At 44.8% G+C, this 21,634-nt stretch overlaps 1 protein-coding gene across 1 annotated transcript; it reads left to right on the top strand.

Annotated features, from left to right (window-relative positions):
* Positions 1–460: 460 nt before the first annotated feature.
* Positions 461–21,299, top strand: LOC134658066 (trifunctional enzyme subunit beta, mitochondrial). Its single transcript, XM_063513666.1, has 11 exons — positions 461–680; positions 2,041–2,212; positions 3,473–3,660; positions 6,589–6,776; positions 12,073–12,247; positions 12,887–13,017; positions 14,050–14,151; positions 15,903–16,016; positions 17,366–17,440; positions 18,541–18,618; positions 21,157–21,299. Exons 1-11 carry the CDS (start codon positions 617–619, stop codon positions 21,289–21,291), a joined length of 1,422 nt encoding a protein of 473 aa, XP_063369736.1. The 5' UTR covers positions 461–616; the 3' UTR covers positions 21,292–21,299.
* The last annotated feature ends 335 nt before the right edge of the window (positions 21,300–21,634 follow it).

Raw genomic sequence — 21,634 nt, forward strand, 5'->3', positions numbered from 1 at the left:
AAATTATGTATAATGATACGTACCTACTATTATAAACTTGATACAATGTTTTCAAAACAAGTAATTCTATATTAAGAGCACCCCTACACGTTCAATGTCTATTACTAGGTGCCTTACTTTTCGAGAAATAAACGTATTGTATGTTATCCTTCCATAGAAAATTTGTATTTCTCACCTTTTTTCCTGACAAAGTTGTTTGACAGGCTATAGATGTCTATGAATATACTCGATTAACTCGATAGAGTTTTTGGCGAACCGTAAGTTCTCATATAAGTTTCTTTCTCATATAATATGTAGTAGTTTTTAAATCTTTAAAAAGTAGAACGCTTGAACCCTACAGTCCGAGGGTTTTGACTCGTTTCCACGCCGAATTTTTCGATCTAAGTATTGAGCAATGAAACTGAACGTCTGAGGGTTATACAATCCGCATCATAATTTTGGTACTGCATCTGTGGTAGAAATGAAATTTCACATCGTCGATTTGACAGGTCAGAGTCCAACTTTTATGAAGTTTATAGCAACTTTTAGGGCATTATTATAGTATTTTTAGTTACTTTACATCGTTCCAGAGTCAATCCAAGTTAGCTGTTGATATCCCGTAGGAGTCCACTCAGCCATGGCATCCCACATAGCGAAAACATTGTTGAAAACTTCACATGCCAGCTCGACGATCAAATTTGGTAATTTATTTCAATTATTTTCAATTAATATATCGTTATTTTTCAATAAAATCTACCGGTGCATTATTAGGTAACATCGTGTTGCATAAAAATATTTTTCTAAGGTTATATTTGTAGGTAGTGAATATTTTTATTTCGATATAAACTTTGGACCTTTCATGGTTTGGCACTTGGACAATTATATTTATAAGGAATATTTCATATGAATCGGTTGTCAGCTACCGTTTTCGTGTAGGGCAGTAACATAGGTCACATTTTAGCAAGTTAATAATGCAAAACAATCAGGGTTACATGTTTATGTGTTTTAATGTGGATTGGATACAAATACAACAACCATCCAGTTATGAAATTAAAGTTCATCTGGAACTGGGCTCTTATCAGAAGGATCTGTATTACTATTACCATATTTAGTTCAAGATGCTCTTAGTATATATCTGATATTTATAATTTTCTGTTGTTGTTTGTACTGATGTAGTTTAAAATTAGTTATATTTATGGCTTGGGAGATAGTAACTTGTTTCAAATATATTAATTAAGGACAAGTTGTCATGGTGTCAATAACAAAGTGTAAGTTCTTTTTATTTACTGTCAAAACCCTATAACTTATTACTAAATCGTGTTATATTGTCCCTACTACACTACTACCTCATCATCACCATCATATTTATTCATCAACAATACAAGATTGTGTTTGAAATAAACTTAGTTACAATAAAATAAAACTAAATACTTACTAGTAACACATTTTAGGACAACATTCACGTTATATAATAATGAGATCAAATGTGGCATTTATGAACTACTACCTCCTATAACCTCTTCAAGCTTAAACCGCTGAACTGATTTAGATGAAATTTGGTATGGAGATATTTTGTGACTCAAAGAAGGGCATAGTGTTTTTATTAATCAATCATCCCACAGAGACAAAGTTGTGCGCAGAAGCTAGAACGATAATGAAAAATACTGAATTTATATTGTTTATTGTGTAACATTTTATGCAATCTTCTGCCGCCAGAGGCAGAACTAGCAAAAACCGTAAACCACAGATAAACTTATACGGCGTTATTCGTAAACGTCTGCTAAGTTAATCAGCTGATGATCGTCGTTTGTCCCTCTCTATGGCATAACAACAGATATGGACAAACGACAATCATCAACTGATTAAGTTAGCAGCCGTTTATGAATAACGCCAATAGTCTATAATGCCTTGAGCAGTTTTTTGACACATTTTCACAGATCATTTGTTACGGGGTTAAGGCGGTTTGTTCACAGTTTGTGCTAGTGGCAGCAACGCAGAATTTTGCGTAATATTCCATATTGAGTAACAATCTTGTTATATTCATAAATTTGGTTTTCGTAGATACTGCTAGGCGTGCCCTGAGCGTCGGGGCAGCGCTACAGCAAAAGAAGACCCTCAAAGACCGCACCGGCAAGAATGTGGTGCTGGTGGATGGTGTCCGCACCCCTTTCCTTGTCTCCTTCACCGACTACTCCAAGATGATGCCCCATGAGCTTGCGAGACACGCCCTGTTGTAAGTACTAAGACATAAAACATAGTTTATCATTAAACAAGATTTGAGTAGAAATAATGATGACCTTTTCTGTCCCCTCCCTGTAACTTTTGAAAAAATATGAACATTTTAACATGATTTGAGTTTTCGTAAAATACATCACTTATTTTAATGATGTAAGTGCTTAAGATACTCTTTTGCTTATTATTTCCGTAGTATTCTTTGCCATCCTACTATAAATACTATAATCAGACCATAAATATTATTTATTTAATTCAAATCCAGAGATCCATAATATTGTTAGTAAAACAAATCTTAAAATTACTTAAAGTTAGTGACATTAATTAATTGTCCACATTTTTTGTTAATTCCATGGTGTTATTGTTACCAATATGCTCTGTATAACTTGTATTGTATTTATTTCATATGTACCTATATAAGTTAATACCCTACTCCAACACGTTTACATGCATGTAACTTGTATTAAAACTTAACAAATTTTGGTAACAAAATGAAATCAATTAAAATAAGACTAAATAAAGCTTTTAACACATTCAGTGCCGAAAATCCGACTATCGAGTATTTTATGATTTCGTTCCCAGGCCGGACGACCCGATAGTCGGGATCGTGGTACTACAGCTTTATATGACGAAATTTTTGTGGCCTGGCGCGGATGTCTTGTTTGGCTGGGTGGCAATGAATGTGTTAATAGGCTACATGACTAATTTTTTTATGGTATCAATCGATCGGATTTGTTTTTAGGATCAAATGTCTATATGGGACCCATTGCATTAAAGTAACACAAAAGTCAGAAATTGTAGTCAAAGGCCGACAGTCGCACTTCACTCGCGAAACGCCCTATACAAAACGGCCAGAGGCCGTGACGTCATCGCCCATCTTGTAGTATGGACAAAACAAGAAAATTGCGTTTTTGTCGGTGAAATATTGCGTTTATGTATATAGATGCTATACAATATTTTTTTGGATGAAATTTAAGGAATCGAATGGTACCCTTAATTTTATCGTTTTTGGAAGTTAAAAAAAAACTTAAATTTTGAAACTTTCATAAACTTTCGGTCTTGTATTTTTGTAATTTTGCAATATTTTATTTTAATATCCACATTATTGTGATAAATTGCTCGTTTGCTATCTATTTTACTAGATTTTGTTATAAAATTCAACATGTGTCATCATCCCTATTATGTCCAGTTTCTTGTAATTCAATCTTTAATATTGCTATATAAGGTTTGCTTATTGTCTCCTTACAATCTTCATTCTTAGGGGTCTCCTGCAAAAGACCGGCATAGACAAGGAGCTGATAGACTACATCATCTACGGCACGGTCATCCAGGAGGTGAAGACTTCCAACATTGGCCGCGAGGCGGCGCTGGCGGCGGGCTTTAGCGACCGCACGCCCGCCCACACTGTCACCATGGCCTGTATATCCTCCAACCAGGCTATCACTACTGGTGAGTCCTTAACACAGTAGATTTACCGTCAAACACATCTAGACAAAGATTTGATTAACTACATCATATATTCATATATATGTAGGTACATATTGAAATCCCCAAGAACATCTCAATCATCATCAACTAAGAACAGCCTATTACTATTACTTATGAAAGCAATAGAATGTAAATGATCGTATATGATTCATAATTGTTACATATTTGCCGTGACTTATTTTTCAAAAGTGTTTTTCAATCAAAATACAAGTCAATATTGTTTACCTTTTTTCTAATGCTAATAAAAAACGAACTATAAATAATCATTTATATACAAACAAGATATATACAGTAGTATTACTAAAAGAAATTAAAAACTAGCTTAAAACTGAAATAGGCTCTTGAGGCATTGTAAGAATGCTGGCGACATTTCCTCGCTGTATATCGCAATGCTGATACGTTGTGCGAGGTAGCCAAGGTATAAATTAGCTGTCAATAGGTACTTATTGAAATTAGTACTCAAAGCTGCAATCATAACATACATACTATGATACTATATATACCTACTTAATATAAATATTCCTACTGTGTACTGTGCAGTTATTTGGCTCGAACACATGGAAATGGTTACATAATTGAAATGGAGCCAGCTAGTGTTTCTAAGTGTTTGAATAGGTCACGGTTACGGATGTTGGTCTAAATATACACTTTTGGCTGATTGATAAATGCCGCGAGTAATTATCGTAGAATCATATCTATAGATACGAGGGGTGTTCAAAATATTCTCGGTATGAGAATGAAAACAAACAAGTACGAAAAGTTTGATATTTTTATTTTTCAATATACTCCCCCCCTATGTTCATACACTTAAAAGATCGATCAATTATTTTTTTTAATCCTGCATAAAAATATTTTTTATCTTTGGTGTAAAAATGCTCCTCCACTGCCGCCTTCAATGCTTCATCATCGGAAAATTTATTTCCACGCAGATCCTTTTTAAGATTGGGGAACAAAAAGAAGTCGCTGGGGGCTAAGTCCGGACTATACGGTGGGTGAGTAATAGTTTCAAACCCACATTCAACAATAGCTGCCTTGGCAATATGAGCAGTATGGACGGGGGCGTTGTCATGCAGAAGCATAACACCTTTGGTTAACTTTCCTCGCCTCTTTTCTTTGATTGCATCCTTTAATTGACGTAGAATGTTAGCGTAGTACTGTCCTGTGATATTTACACCTTTTTCTTTATAATCGATCAGTAATACTCCTTCACAATCCCAAAATATCGTGGTCATGACCTTGCCAGCTGAAGGGATGACCTTGAACTTCTTGGGATGAGCTGAACCCTTAATGTGCCACTGCATGGACTCTTGTTTACTCTCTGGGTCATAATGATGAACCCAGGTTTCATCTCCAGTAACTATTCTTTGCAGCACCTCATCAGGATTTTCACCGCACAGGTCAATAAAATCGGAACAACAAGCTACACGCATGTCTTTTTGAAGCCGAGTCAGCATTCGCGGAACCCATCTTGCACTTACTTTTGACATATTAAGATGGTCATGGATAATATCATGTACGGTACCAATAGAGAGATTGGTTACTTGTGCTATAGATTTTACCTTCACTCGACCATCTTCCAATATAGGTTTTTCCACTTTATCAATATTTTCTTGTGAAGTAGCTACTACAGGCCGGCCAGGTCTAGGGTCGTCTTCAACACTCTCCCTTCCACGTTTAAACTCGCTTGACCACTTTTGAATGGTAGATAAAGAAGGAGCAGACTCACGGTAAACACAATCCATTTCCTCTTTTATGGTTTTTTGATTTTTACCCTGTTTTGTCAAGAATTTTATCACGCATCGATGTTCTAATTTAGTTAACATTGTCAATTCCCACATGATGTTCATGTTTGTTCAGCAATTGCAGAAAAACAAAAGAACATCTCGGTTCGAATTATACTTTTTTTTAATGTCAATGAATAAACCTTAGCGGCCAGTAACGAAAGAAATTTTACAAGAGGTTGTAAGATATCAATACCGAGAATATTTTGAACGCCCCTCGTATAATCATACTATGGATTTATGAATAAAGTCATGATGTTAATGTACTATACTCCGTTTTTATAGGGTTCCGTACCTCAAAAGGAAAAAACGGAACCCTTATAGGATCACTCGTGCGTCTGTCGGTCCGTCTGTCACAGCCTATTTTCTCCGAAACTACTGGATGAATTAAGTTTAAATATGGCACACATATGTAAGTTTGTGACCCAAAGATGGACGTGTAACGTAAACAAATTAATTTTAAATATGGAGGTCACTTTTGGGGGGTAAATGAGCAAATTGAAAAATAAAGTTTTCAAACTATATCGTGTTACATATCAAATGAAAGAGCTCATTGTAAGAATCTCAAATATAATTTTAAGATAAATAGTTTAGCAGTTATTCAAGAAACTAGGCAAAAATCTCCGAAACTACTGGGTCTAAAATTTTGAAAAAAATACACAAAATAGTTCTTTACATATAGATGACAGGAAAACTTATTAGAAATGCGCAGTCAAGCGTGAGTCGAATTTAATTACTTACTTTTTGATCCGACTCCTGCGGGTTTTTAATAGACATTTCACTCACGTTTCACATAAAAAATACATTGTTAAAAATTGTGTAATATGTATTACGGAACCCTTGGAACGCGAGTCCGACTCGCACTTGGCCTTTTTATTAAAATACACTTTTGAAAAATAAGTCACGGCAAATATGTAACAATTATGAATCATATACGATTATTTACATTCTTTTACTTTCATAAGTAATACTTAATGATAATGTTTTATTTATAGCGTTTTTCAATAAAAACACATGTTAAGATCGCGCGCGAATACACGGTAAAAATGCTGAAAAAAAACGAACTATAAGATGAGCCCTAAAAATTAAAACATTTGTTTTCGTCCAGGTATCGGTATGATCGCGGCGGGCGCGTACGACATCATCGTGGCCGGCGGTGTGGAGTTCATGTCCGACGTGCCCATCCGGCACTCGCGCAAGATGCGCTCCCTGCTGCTGCGCGTCAACAGGGCCAAGACTCCCGCGCAGCGCCTGTCGCTGCTCGCCACCATCCGGCCGGACTTCTTCGCGCCCGAGGTATGATGATGATGAGCTCATGTCGCACGTGCCCATCCGGCACTCGCGCAAGATGCGCTCCCTGCTGCTGCGCGTCAACAGGGCCAAGACTCCCGCGCAGCGCCTGTCGCTGCTCGCCACCATCCGGCCGGACTTCTTCGCGCCCGAGGTATGATGATGATGAGCTCATGTCGCACGTGCCCATCCGGCACTCGCGCAAGATGCGCTCCCTGCTGCTGCGCGTCAACAGGGCCAAGACTCCCGCGCAGCGCCTGTCGCTGCTCGCCACCATCCGGCCGGACTTCTTCGCGCCCGAGGTATGATGATGATGAGCTCATGTCGCACGTGCCCATCCGGCACTCGCGCAAGATGCGCTCCCTGCTGCTGCGCGTCAACAGGGCCAAGACTCCCGCGCAGCGCCTGTCGCTGCTCGCCACCATCCGGCCGGACTTCTTCGCGCCCGAGGTATGATGATGATGAGCTCATGTCGCACGTGCCCATCCGGCACTCGCGCAAGATGCGCTCCCTGCTGCTGCGCGTCAACAGGGCCAAGACTCCCGCGCAGCGCCTGTCGCTGCTCGCCACCATCCGGCCGGACTTCTTCGCGCCCGAGGTATGATGATGATGAGCTCATGTCGCACGTGCCCATCCGGCACTCGCGCAAGATGCGCTCCCTGCTGCTGCGCGTCAACAGGGCCAAGACTCCCGCGCAGCGCCTGTCGCTGCTCGCCACCATCCGGCCGGACTTCTTCGCGCCCGAGGTATGATGATGATGAGCTCATGTCGCACGTGCCCATCCGGCACTCGCGCAAGATGCGCTCCCTGCTGCTGCGCGTCAACAGGGCCAAGACTCCCGCGCAGCGCCTGTCGCTGCTCGCCACCATCCGGCCGGACTTCTTCGCGCCCGAGGTATGATGATGATGAGCTCATGTCGCACGTGCCCATCCGGCACTCGCGCAAGATGCGCTCCCTGCTGCTGCGCGTCAACAGGGCCAAGACTCCCGCGCAGCGCCTGTCGCTGCTCGCCACCATCCGGCCGGACTTCTTCGCGCCCGAGGTATGATGATGATGAGCTCATGTCGCACGTGCCCATCCGGCACTCGCGCAAGATGCGCTCCCTGCTGCTGCGCGTCAACAGGGCCAAGACTCCCGCGCAGCGCCTGTCGCTGCTCGCCACCATCCGGCCGGACTTCTTCGCGCCCGAGGTATGATGATGATGAGCTCATGTCGCACGTGCCCATCCGGCACTCGCGCAAGATGCGCTCCCTGCTGCTGCGCGTCAACAGGGCCAAGACTCCCGCGCAGCGCCTGTCGCTGCTCGCCACCATCCGGCCGGACTTCTTCGCGCCCGAGGTATGATGATGATGAGCTCATGTCGCACGTGCCCATCCGGCACTCGCGCAAGATGCGCTCCCTGCTGCTGCGCGTCAACAGGGCCAAGACTCCCGCGCAGCGCCTGTCGCTGCTCGCCACCATCCGGCCGGACTTCTTCGCGCCCGAGGTATGATGATGATGAGCTCATGTCGCACGTGCCCATCCGGCACTCGCGCAAGATGCGCTCCCTGCTGCTGCGCGTCAACAGGGCCAAGACTCCCGCGCAGCGCCTGTCGCTGCTCGCCACCATCCGGCCGGACTTCTTCGCGCCCGAGGTATGATGATGATGAGCTCATGTCGCACGTGCCCATCCGGCACTCGCGCAAGATGCGCTCCCTGCTGCTGCGCGTCAACAGGGCCAAGACTCCCGCGCAGCGCCTGTCGCTGCTCGCCACCATCCGGCCGGACTTCTTCGCGCCCGAGGTATGATGATGATGAGCTCATGTCGCACGTGCCCATCCGGCACTCGCGCAAGATGCGCTCCCTGCTGCTGCGCGTCAACAGGGCCAAGACTCCCGCGCAGCGCCTGTCGCTGCTCGCCACCATCCGGCCGGACTTCTTCGCGCCCGAGGTATGATGATGATGAGCTCATGTCGCACGTGCCCATCCGGCACTCGCGCAAGATGCGCTCCCTGCTGCTGCGCGTCAACAGGGCCAAGACTCCCGCGCAGCGCCTGTCGCTGCTCGCCACCATCCGGCCGGACTTCTTCGCGCCCGAGGTATGATGATGATGAGCTCATGTCGCACGTGCCCATCCGGCACTCGCGCAAGATGCGCTCCCTGCTGCTGCGCGTCAACAGGGCCAAGACTCCCGCGCAGCGCCTGTCGCTGCTCGCCACCATCCGGCCGGACTTCTTCGCGCCCGAGGTATGATGATGATGAGCTCATGTCGCACGTGCCCATCCGGCACTCGCGCAAGATGCGCTCCCTGCTGCTGCGCGTCAACAGGGCCAAGACTCCCGCGCAGCGCCTGTCGCTGCTCGCCACCATCCGGCCGGACTTCTTCGCGCCCGAGGTATGATGATGATGAGCTCATGTCGCACGTGCCCATCCGGCACTCGCGCAAGATGCGCTCCCTGCTGCTGCGCGTCAACAGGGCCAAGACTCCCGCGCAGCGCCTGTCGCTGCTCGCCACCATCCGGCCGGACTTCTTCGCGCCCGAGGTATGATGATGATGAGCTCATGTCGCACGTGCCCATCCGGCACTCGCGCAAGATGCGCTCCCTGCTGCTGCGCGTCAACAGGGCCAAGACTCCCGCGCAGCGCCTGTCGCTGCTCGCCACCATCCGGCCGGACTTCTTCGCGCCCGAGGTATGATGATGATGAGCTCATGTCGCACGTGCCCATCCGGCACTCGCGCAAGATGCGCTCCCTGCTGCTGCGCGTCAACAGGGCCAAGACTCCCGCGCAGCGCCTGTCGCTGCTCGCCACCATCCGGCCGGACTTCTTCGCGCCCGAGGTATGATGATGATGAGCTCATGTCGCACGTGCCCATCCGGCACTCGCGCAAGATGCGCTCCCTGCTACTGCGCGTCAACAGGGCCAAGACTCCCGCGCAGCGCCTGTCGCTGCTCGCCACCATCCGGCCGGACTTCTTCGCGCCCGAGGTATGATGATGATGAGCTCATGTCGCACGTGCCCATCCGGCACTCGCGCAAGATGCGCTCCCTGCTGCTGCGCGTCAACAGGGCCAAGACTCCCGCGCAGCGCCTGTCGCTGCTCGCCACCATCCGGCCGGACTTCTTCGCGCCCGAGGTATGATGATGATGAGCTCATGTCGCACGTGCCCATCCGGCACTCGCGCAAGATGCGCTCCCTGCTGCTGCGCGTCAACAGGGCCAAGACTCCCGCGCAGCGCCTGTCGCTGCTCGCCACCATCCGGCCGGACTTCTTCGCGCCCGAGGTATGATGATGATGAGCTCATGTCGCACGTGCCCATCCGGCACTCGCGCAAGATGCGCTCCCTGCTGCTGCGCGTCAACAGGGCCAAGACTCCCGCGCAGCGCCTGTCGCTGCTCGCCACCATCCGGCCGGACTTCTTCGCGCCCGAGGTATGATGATGATGAGCTCATGTCGCACGTGCCCATCCGGCACTCGCGCAAGATGCGCTCCCTGCTGCTGCGCGTCAACAGGGCCAAGACTCCCGCGCAGCGCCTGTCGCTGCTCGCCACCATCCGGCCGGACTTCTTCGCGCCCGAGGTATGATGATGATGAGCTCATGTCGCACGTGCCCATCCGGCACTCGCGCAAGATGCGCTCCCTGCTGCTGCGCGTCAACAGGGCCAAGACTCCCGCGCAGCGCCTGTCGCTGCTCGCCACCATCCGGCCGGACTTCTTCGCGCCCGAGGTATGATGATGATGAGCTCATGTCGCACGTGCCCATCCGGCACTCGCGCAAGATGCGCTCCCTGCTGCTGCGCGTCAACAGGGCCAAGACTCCCGCGCAGCGCCTGTCGCTGCTCGCCACCATCCGGCCGGACTTCTTCGCGCCCGAGGTATGATGATGATGAGCTCATGTCGCACGTGCCCATCCGGCACTCGCGCAAGATGCGCTCCCTGCTGCTGCGCGTCAACAGGGCCAAGACTCCCGCGCAGCGCCTGTCGCTGCTCGCCACCATCCGGCCGGACTTCTTCGCGCCCGAGGTATGATGATGATGAGCTCATGTCGCACGTGCCCATCCGGCACTCGCGCAAGATGCGCTCCCTGCTGCTGCGCGTCAACAGGGCCAAGACTCCCGCGCAGCGCCTGTCGCTGCTCGCCACCATCCGGCCGGACTTCTTCGCGCCCGAGGTATGATGATGATGAGCTCATGTCGCACGTGCCCATCCGGCACTCGCGCAAGATGCGCTCCCTGCTGCTGCGCGTCAACAGGGCCAAGACTCCCGCGCAGCGCCTGTCGCTGCTCGCCACCATCCGGCCGGACTTCTTCGCGCCCGAGGTATGATGATGATGAGCTCATGTCGCACGTGCCCATCCGGCACTCGCGCAAGATGCGCTCCCTGCTGCTGCGCGTCAACAGGGCCAAGACTCCCGCGCAGCGCCTGTCGCTGCTCGCCACCATCCGGCCGGACTTCTTCGCGCCCGAGGTATGATGATGATGAGCTCATGTCGCACGTGCCCATCCGGCACTCGCGCAAGATGCGCTCCCTGCTGCTGCGCGTCAACAGGGCCAAGACTCCCGCGCAGCGCCTGTCGCTGCTCGCCACCATCCGGCCGGACTTCTTCGCGCCCGAGGTATGATGATGATGAGCTCATGTCGCACGTGCCCATCCGGCACATGCCTTAACCAGGATTCGAACCCAGGACCATCGGTTTCACAGGCAGGGCATAGAGAAAAAAATACATAGATTACTCACTTCATACATCAGTTTTGGTACCAAAAAGACTATTATTTTCAGTGTCGACATCTAGCATCAAGTAGCCAATAGATGTAGCACCGATCGGAAAGTCTTATGTTGTTGAGCATTAGACTTTCTAGTCGGTGCTACATCTATTGTCAAGTAGCAGTACTAATAATTCCGCTACTCGATGCTAGATGTCGACACTGAAAATAATAGTCTTTTTGGTACCAAAACTGATGTATGTAGTGAGCACTCTTGTCTTACTATATTTCTCTATGGGCAGGGTCACTACCCATCAGACCGGTCCGGTCGTCTAATATAATCTCCAACCCATATATAAATATGTCACAGTAAAATTGTAAACACTCCTCATATTATAATCTCGCTAGTTACATTATAAACTGACGGTAGGGAGATTATAATCTAACCTAACCTACGTTAGATTATAAACTAACGGGTTCACAATCTTACGGTGTCATATACAATCCCAATAAAAGTTTCGTTAGCGCGATGTAGAAATCGCCGCGCTAGGTACACCGCCATCTAGCGTTATATTTAGTAAAGATTCTTGTATGACGAATTGACGTTTTTTTTGTTTCAGCTCCCCGCCGTGGCGGAATTCTCGTCCGGAGAGACCATGGGCCACAGCGCGGACCGGCTTGCGGCCGCGTTCGGCGCCACCCGCCAGGAGCAGGACGACTACGCGCTGCGGTCACACAAGGCCGCGGCTAACGCCCAGGCCAAGGGGTACTTCACCGATCTCATACCCGTCAAGGGTAAGTACAATACAACCTTACTATAGACACAGAATAAGTAATAGTATTATCATACAGAACGGCCACGCATCGCCCCGCCCCGACTCGCATTACCTCGCCCCGCGACATGAATCTGACGGACTTCTGGCGTGCTCTCAGTAGAGCGACTTACGCACACATACACAATGACGCGTGTACAGACGTGCCGTGTACAGATATAAACGCAAATGATTTTTGATGTATGGCGTGTCCGCCCTGTGCTATAGACAAAGACATATGTAACTCCGTATAAGATGAATAAAGTCTAAGGAAAAAACGTGCCTCGGAAATTAAGAAAAAGTTATTCTCGGAGAGATAGCGCACACACCTTTGGCCTATGCTCTGCTAGATCGCGTTGACGACACCGTTTCACATTTAACAATTTTAACACAAAGGTATCAGTGAAAGAACATGGGTCGAAATGATATATAAAATCATATACGTCAATAGATGACAGTAAATATACTGTGACTACAAAATTTACTATGACAGGACCCCTCTATACTATCTATTCTCTTTGCTATAGGGTATTTGGCTACCAGTCAAATCAGTTTCTTTAACTGTAAAATTACCTGTAAAATGAATTAAAAACCATTTTAAGGTTATAATTTGTTGTTCCAGTGGACGGTAAGGACGGTCTGGTGGACAAGGACAACGGCATCCGCGTGTCCACGCCCGAGCAGCTCGCCAAGCTGAAGCCCGCCTTCATCAAGCCGCACGGGACCGTCACCGCCGCCAACGCCTCCTTCCTGGTCAGTGTGTTAGACAAGGACGGCCCGATAGACAAGGACAGCGTATCCACACTTCACTACTTTCCATATGTCGTCACCGTAAAGACGGCCGTCTTTTTGCGTCCGTAATATTACGGCCGCTATATGACGGCACCGCTAGGAAACCAGAGCTTTACGGCTTAGGTCTAGTAGACAAGCCTTCCTTAGGGTGATATTCCATCTGTCCAATTTCTTTGTCCAACGTGTGTTTTGTCTCACATTTTGCTTGAGAGAGAGAGAGTGAGACGCCATGAGATTGGACATACATATTGGACAGATGGAATACCACCTTTACGGCCTTTTTGACGGATTCCATATATTCCAATGTATGAGATGTCATGAAATTCGTATCAATTATGGGTGGGTGAGTGACATACAGTATTAAAAAAATATGGTTGTCAGTAAAGTCTGTTTACGGACGATAATTTTGCGAGATGACGTCATAAGAAAACGTTGATGAAAAATTGCATACTTTTATACGTTACCATGGAGATCTGTCCACAACGTTACCATGGAGTTCCGTCCACAACTTGACACTTTTTCGGGGTTGGTCTCGGACTGTCTAGAACACAAAATGACTAGTGTAATATTTTTCCTATATCCCTTTTAGTCTACATCGCAAACGGTCTAGAACACATAATGACTACAATTATTTAGACCTTTATTTACCTACATTTCGTCGGTTTATCTTTACGTTAGCGATGTCGACGGAGCCCCGCTGCCGCGGGGCTCCTATTTCTGTGCGGTTTGGCCTTCGGCCGTTTGAAGATACCTAACGAACCTAACCTACCTATATGTGGTCATTTTGTGTTCTAGACCGTTTGCGATGTAGACTAAAAGAGATATAGGCAAAATATTACACTAGTCATTTTGTGTTCTAGACAGTCCGAGATCAAAGCCTTTTTCGTGCATGCTACCGGTGTTCATCTATTTATAAGACGTTATCACGTCAAAATTGATTACGAATCCTTATCAAATCGCAATCGTGTTTTTAATTTATACGTGTTCTTGTAGACTGACGGCGCGTCGGCCTGCCTGGTTATGCCGGAGGCGAAAGCCAAGGAGCTCGGGTTCAAGCCCAAGGCCTACCTGAGGGACTTCACCTACGTCGCTCAGGTATGTAGGAAAAATCACTAGCATTAAGGTTGACTGGTAGAGAATGCCTCGTGGCATTAAGTGTGCCTTTTGTACTATAAGGTTTTTATTTTGTGCAAAGAGATTAAATAAATTCTATTCTTATTCTATTCTAACTCTGGCCACTTTTAGTAACTGGCCGCCCTAAACTAAAAATGAATTCTATTCACCTATAAACAGAATTCATTTTAGTATAAGGCGGCTAGTTATTGAAGGCTGGCCAGTTATTGAAACCTTATACTAAAATGAATTCTATTTATAGGTGAATAGAATTCATTTTTAGTTTAGGGTAACCAGTTACTAAAAGTGGCCAGTTAAGATCGGTTTTCCTAGGATAGCGGTGCCGTCATATAGCGGCCGTCTCCATACTAAATAATACGGCTAAATATGGATGTCGTAGTATTTGTATGGAGACGGCCGCTATATGACGGCACCGCTATCGGAGGAAACCAAAGCTTTACTGGCGAATTACCCTACCACTTCTTCGGATTCATAATAAATCACGTGATAAAATTTTGCCTTTTATTTCGCGTCATGATAAAATGTAAAAATTCAATTTTAAATTAAACCACAGACTACATATATACCGTTTTCTGCTGGCAAACGGAGACTCCGGTTTATTGAAAATATAAAACATGATAAACAATTTACAATTTATGTATTTTTTCTTTGAATATAACTTTTATTGACATATGTATTTGTGATTGGAATAAATCTACGTTAATTTTAAAAAGTAAGCTTTGTCTCGATGAGTATTAGTTGCCTGTGGAAAGAAAAGTACAGTCAGCGATTAAAGCTTGTACGAAAAATATTTTTTTTTTTGCCAAAAACTATATCTTTATTTATTTGTAGTATGTGGGTGAATTAACTTTTCACTCGTTGCCATGGTTACGTTCTCCTGGGTCAGTCTCTAAAACCTGATTTTTAGGCATTTAAATTTACCAAACACGCTTTTTTGTGATACTTATAAACCCTTTCCATTGAGGGTCGTCTACCAAATATGTCAGAAGAAGGTGGTGTACAATGTCTTCTAACAAACTATGCTACTATTGTCTCTTGGCCACAGAATAAATAATAGTACTAAGTACAGAAGACTCACTCTCTAACAAAACGCGTCTGTTACGATCAGCACAGATATCGCCGCTAGGTGGCGACAGCGCCACGCGCGGCTTATGGCTTTCCCCAAAATTGGGGCCGAACGGATGTACTTTTAGCTACCTGTAGCAAAGCGACGAAATCGCGGAGTGAGACACGCCTGTCTTGGCTGACCGGACAGAATAACAACAAGGAATTTGGTCTTACAACATTGGAGGACCGAAGGAAGCGAGGCGATCTTATCGAGACATACAAAATCTTGTCTGGACATACAAAATCTTGGACACTACAATGTTCCTAATATTATTGACCTATACACATCAAGCCAGAATGTAAGGTTAAGAGGACACTCCAAGAAACTTGTCAAACCTCCGTGTGCTAGTAATCCTAGAAAACACTTCTTACCGAATCGTGTGGTAAATGTGTGGAACTCTCTACCAGAGACTGTTGTTAGTGCACCATCGGTCAACACTTTCAAAAATAGACTGGATACACATTTTAGAACTTTAAAAAGTGCATAATAAAATAAAATACAAGTGCTTCGATATACACGCATCAGCTCCAAGAGCTGCTAGTGTATCAAATAAAATAATAAATAATAATAAAATAATAAATAGTAATGATTTAATTTCCCCCAGGACCCCGTGGACCAACTGCTGCTGGGCCCCGCGTACGGCATCCCCAAGGTCCTGGACAAGGCCGGCCTCACCATGAAGGACGTGGACTCCTGGGAGATCCACGAGGCCTTCGCCGTGAGTCCTACATCTTTTTTTTTTTTTTTTTTTTCAATTTATTTTTATTTCCTTTAAATACAATACAGATACTGCATGGAGCCCTGGAAGTTGCACAAACAAGCTCTATGGGACTATTCATAAATTACGTCATTTCAAATTGGGGGGGGCTGGACATCGGATGATGGTAGCATGACGTAGGAGGAAACGGGGTCATTTGAAGCATGATTTTTGGATGATTTTAGGGGGGGGGTCAAAAATCGTCAAAAAAGATGACGTAATTTATGAACAGCCCGTATGTTACAGGGTTCTAAAGGATAATTATCAATGATAATTATCGTAATATTTATCAAAGACTATAATTATCTGTATAACTTCGAACCCTGCGTGTTAGCCCCAGAGTTGATTGTTGCTTGGCATTTCAGCAGAATTATTCCATTTAAAAAACCTATTAATTTGGAGGCACACAGAAAGCTTCGGGCGGATGTCGCTACGCGCGACAATACTTTACCAATACAAATAATTGATTGAACAGGTTCGTCTGTTAAAAAAATATTGTACAGTCACCAGCAATGATATCGAACGCCGCAAAACGAAGGCCGCAAAAGTATCTGACACGATCTTATTTGTAGAGCCATAAGAGCGTGTCACATATTTTTGCGGCCTTCGAAGACGAACATATTATTGCAGGTGACTGTACAGTGGTTGCTCTTAAAGACTAAAAATTGTTATTAGAGGAAAGTAGTTTACGGTATTTTATTTACGTTTTGTGTCATGTCACATGCGTGTGTTGTTTGTTGCGGGTCCCATATTGGGATACCCTCCTCCAATTGAGGGGGGATTTAAATCTTCTCGAGGCAGAGGTGCAGGGTTGGAGCCGGTGTAGCTTTAATTGACGTTCAATAGTGCATTGTAATATGCCTTCTTGAATAAACTATCATTTATCTTATCTTATCTTTAATCGTTGCTTGTTAACGTAAAATGTAATCATTTATTATTGTGCGTGACCCTCAAGAAAAACTTCGAGAGTCACACTTATCCGTATTGACCATGAATCTAGTATTTTAACTGGATCAGGCATGAAAAATTACCGAACGGGATAGTCTTATGTATCTTTCAGTAGGAGTAGCAGCGAAAGCGCTATTATTGTTTGTCCTTGTCACAGTCTCACATTTTTTTATTCCCCACTTTAAATTAGTATGGATTATGGTGGGCAACAAATAAACTCGACCAATCATAGTGTCGCCTTGCGTATCTTTTGTCCCTCACGGAGGCACGCGTATACCATTTCTATTAGGATCCTACCATCTATGGTATTGACTTTTGAAAAAGTTTTTGCAATAAACGTGTAATGCGGTTTTTGTTTTCAGGGTCAAATCTTGGCCAACTTGAAGGCGATGGACTCTGATTGGTTCGGCCAGACCTACCTGAAGAGGCAGGGCAAGGTATTTAGCGATGTTTTATTATGTGAGATGTGTTTCAGGCTCCTATTTGCTTCACTACGCTGACAATTTATACCTAACACTGAACATTTATACCGGACAATGACAATTTATACCTGACACTGACAATTTATACCTGACAGTGACAATTTATACCTGACACTGTCAATTTATACCTGACACTGACAATGTATACCTGACACTGACAATTTATACTTAACACTGTCAATTTATACCTGACACTGACTATTTGATATTTACCAGTTGCTTTTCGGTGAAGGAAAACATCGTGAGGAAACCGGACTAATCCCAATAAGGCCTAGTTTCCCCTCTGGGTTGGAAGGTCAGATGGCAGTCGCTTTCGTAAAAACTAGTGCCTACGTCAAATCATGGGATTAGTTGTCAAGCGGACCCCAGGCTCCCATGAGCCGTGGCAAAAATGCCGGGATAACGCGAGGATGAAGAAGATGAAGAAGACTGACAATGTATACCTGACACTGACAATTTATACCTGACACTGAAAATGTATACCTGACACTGACAATTTATACTGGACATTGACAATTTATACCTAACACTGTTAATTTTCTGTATATTTCCGGGTCGATAAACGATGTCAGTACCTACGTAGGGTCAATATACAGTCGCCATCAGATACATCCGAGCGGCTAAGGCGCTCACAAATATCTGAACATGCCTCTATTCAGGGCGTTAGAGTGCGTGTTCGGGGCCCTATTACTAAGACTCCGCTGTCCGTCCGTCCGTCCGTCTGTCACCAGGCTGTATCTCACGAACCGTGATAGCTAGACAGTTGAAATTTTCACAGATGATGTATTTCTGTTGCCGCTATAACAACAAATACTAAAAACAGAATAAAATAAAGATTTAAGTGGGGCTCCCATACAACAAACGTGATTTTTGACCGAACTTAAGCAACGTCGGGCGGGGTCAGTACTTGGATGGGTGACCGTTTTTTTGCTTGTTGCGCGAGTCCGACTCGCACTTGGCCGGTTTTTAATATTACACTCGTATTGTCGAAATGTCTTGATCCCTTTCTACTTAGGTTATAACGACAGGGACGCACTGAGTATTTTGTGTTTCAGGTCGGCTCACCGGATTTGTCCAAGTGGAACAACTGGGGAGGCTCTCTGTCCATCGGACATCCGTTCGCTGCCACCGGTGTAAGTAATATGCTTGTAACATATCATATGGCAGAAAGCGTAAGATATTTTTTCTACTCCCGTACATTTATTTGTCATTTAAAGGGTCGTCCACACACCTTTAAAACCCTACCTTATAGTTGTCAAGACAAGTCTAGTCTATTCCCCAAAAAAGAATTTGTGCATATACACGCAGTATCTTTTTGGCGATTTTACGATACTTCGTGTAATGACCACTTAAAAAATATTTAATGAAATACAGTGTTGCCAAAGGTATTTTAAATGTCATCTCTGACAAATAAGTGAACCATAGACATGTTTTTTTTTTCAATTTCATTCATTCATTCATTCTTTTCCCCCCCGTACCCTCCATTTTTGCTACTTCTTGAATTAAAAATATTTGTTAAATTTACAATTCTATTTCAAAGTAAGTGCTTGGTCGTAGAAAAAGTATTGTATGCAACGTTGTTTAACTGAGTCAAAAAATACTCGTGGCGTCTTTATCTCGCCTTTTTTGACCTCTCGTAAACAACGGTTGCATAAAATACTACGAGGGGCGTTCAAAATATTCTCGGTATTGATATCTTACAACCTCTTCTAAAATTTCTTTCGTTACTGGCCGCTAAGGTTTATTCATTGACATTAAAAAAAAGTATAATTCGAACCGAGATGTTCTTTTGTTTTTCTGCAATTGCTGAACAAACATGAACATCATGTGGGAATTGACAATGTTAACTAAATTAGAACATCGATGCGTGATAAAATTCTTGACAAAACAGGATAAAAATCAAAAAACCATAAAAGAGGAAATGGATTGTGTTTACCGTGAGTCTGCTCCTTCTTTATCTACCATTCAAAAGTGGTCAAGCGAGTTTAAACGTGGAAGGGAGAGTGTTGAAGACGACCCTAGACCTGGCCGGCCTGTAGTAGCTACTTCACAAGAAAATATTGATAAAGTGGAAAAACTTATATTGGAAGATGGTCGAGTGAAGGTAAAATCTATAGCACAAGTAACCAATCTCTCTATTGGTACCGTACATGATATTATCCATGACCATCTTAATATGTCAAAAGTAAGTGCAAGATGGGTTCCGCGAATGCTGACTCGGCTTCAAAAAGACATGCGTGTAGCTTGTTGTTCCGATTTTATTGACCTGTGCGGTGAAAATCCTGATGAGGTGCTGCAAAGAATAGTTACTGGAGATGAAACCTGGGTTCATCATTATGACCCAGAGAGTAAACAAGAGTCCATGCAGTGGCACATTAAGGGTTCAGCTCATCCCAAGAAGTTCAAGGTCATCCCTTCAGCTGGCAAGGTCATGGCCACGATATTTTGGGATTGTGAAGGAGTATTACTGATCGATTATAAAGAAAAAGGTGTAAATATCACAGGACAGTACTACGCTAACATTCTACGTCAATTAAAGGGTGTAATCAAAGAAAAGAGGCGAGGAAAGTTAACCAAAGGTGTTATGCTTCTGCATGACAACGCCCCCGTCCATACTGCTCATATTGCCAAGGCAGCTATTGTTGAATGTGGGTTTGAAACTGTTACTCACCCACCGTATAGTCCGGACTTAGCCCCCAGCGACTTCTTTTTGTTCCCCAATCTTAAAAAGGATCTGCGTGGAAATAAATTTTCCGATGATAAAGCATTGAAGGCGGCAGTGGAGGAGCATTTTTACACCAAAGATAAAAAATATTTTTATGCAGGATTAAAAAAAATAATTGATCGATCTTTTAAGTGTATGAACATAGGGGGGGAGTATATTGAAAAATAAAAATATCAAACTTTTCGTACTTGTTTGTTTTCATTCTCATACCGAGAATATTTTGAATACCCCTCGTATTTCATAATATTTGTGTACATATGGATTTTGACGACCGGTCTGGCCTAGTGGGTAGTAACCCTGCCTGTGAAGCCGCGGTCCTGGGTTCGAATCCTGGTAAGGGCATTTATTTGTGTTATGAGCACAGATATTTGTTCCTATGTCATGGTTGTTTTCTATGTATTTAAGTATTTGTATATTATATCTATCGTTGTCTGAGTACCCAGAACACAAGCCTTTTTGAGCTTACCGTGGGGCTTAGTCAATTTGTGTAAAAATGTCCTATACTTTTTTTTTTTTATTTATTATCCTTGAGACCTTCGCTAAAAATATTTAACAAAAGATTAGAAAAAAATAATCGTTTTTAGAGTTTTAAAAAGTCACGAGCATTGAGTGGTTTGCCTAAAAGATAATTCTGTCGAGTTAGTTTAAAAGGTGTCTCTTTTCATCTATAACACCTGTGACATCTGTGCACTACATCTGTAGTGCATAATTATTTTCCATCGTGTTTTCACGGAATCGTTTTCGAGAAAATACGATGGAAAATAATTATGCAATAAATCTGTAGTGTAGTACTCGCAGTCGCCTTTCAGACTAACACGGTAATTTTTGTGAAACCAACTTACACGCGGTTTGCTAAGCATACAAGGAATATCTGTAATTATCTACTATGATGTATATAACAGTGATGAGATCGTGGCAGCGTGCACTTACACATATTTGTCTACAGGTAAGGCTGGCCATGCACACGGCCAACCGGCTGGTGCGCGAGGACGGGCAGATCGGCGTCATCAGCGCGTGCGCCGCCGGCGGCCAGGGCGTCGCCATGATCCTGGAGAGGCACCCCGACGCCACCGCCGACTAGGCCACTCCCACTCCACGCCACGCCACGCCTCCGCCGACTAGACCACTCCCACTCCACACCACGCCACGCCTCCGCCGACTAGACCACTCCCCACTCGCAACGCCACACGCAGCGTCACAATGTAACAACAACAGACAAATGGGGTTGGCCGGTCGAAGTATTTAGCAGATGGTGCCATCACACCCTGCCCTGTCAATTCCTAGAATTGTGTCAATTTTTTAATTTTTAAACCCCGCTACGCGAGGAGAAAATCTCACTTCCTGCCCAAGGCAAGACGTAACGACCTGTAGGTGACGCTGTACGCAGCGTCCAGATATCGAGGGCTGACCACTGTAGCGATTAC

The sequence above is a fragment of the Cydia amplana genome, chromosome 21, assembly GCF_948474715.1.
Source record: "Cydia amplana chromosome 21, ilCydAmpl1.1, whole genome shotgun sequence".
In the NCBI taxonomy this organism is placed as follows: domain Eukaryota; kingdom Metazoa; phylum Arthropoda; class Insecta; order Lepidoptera; family Tortricidae; genus Cydia; species Cydia amplana.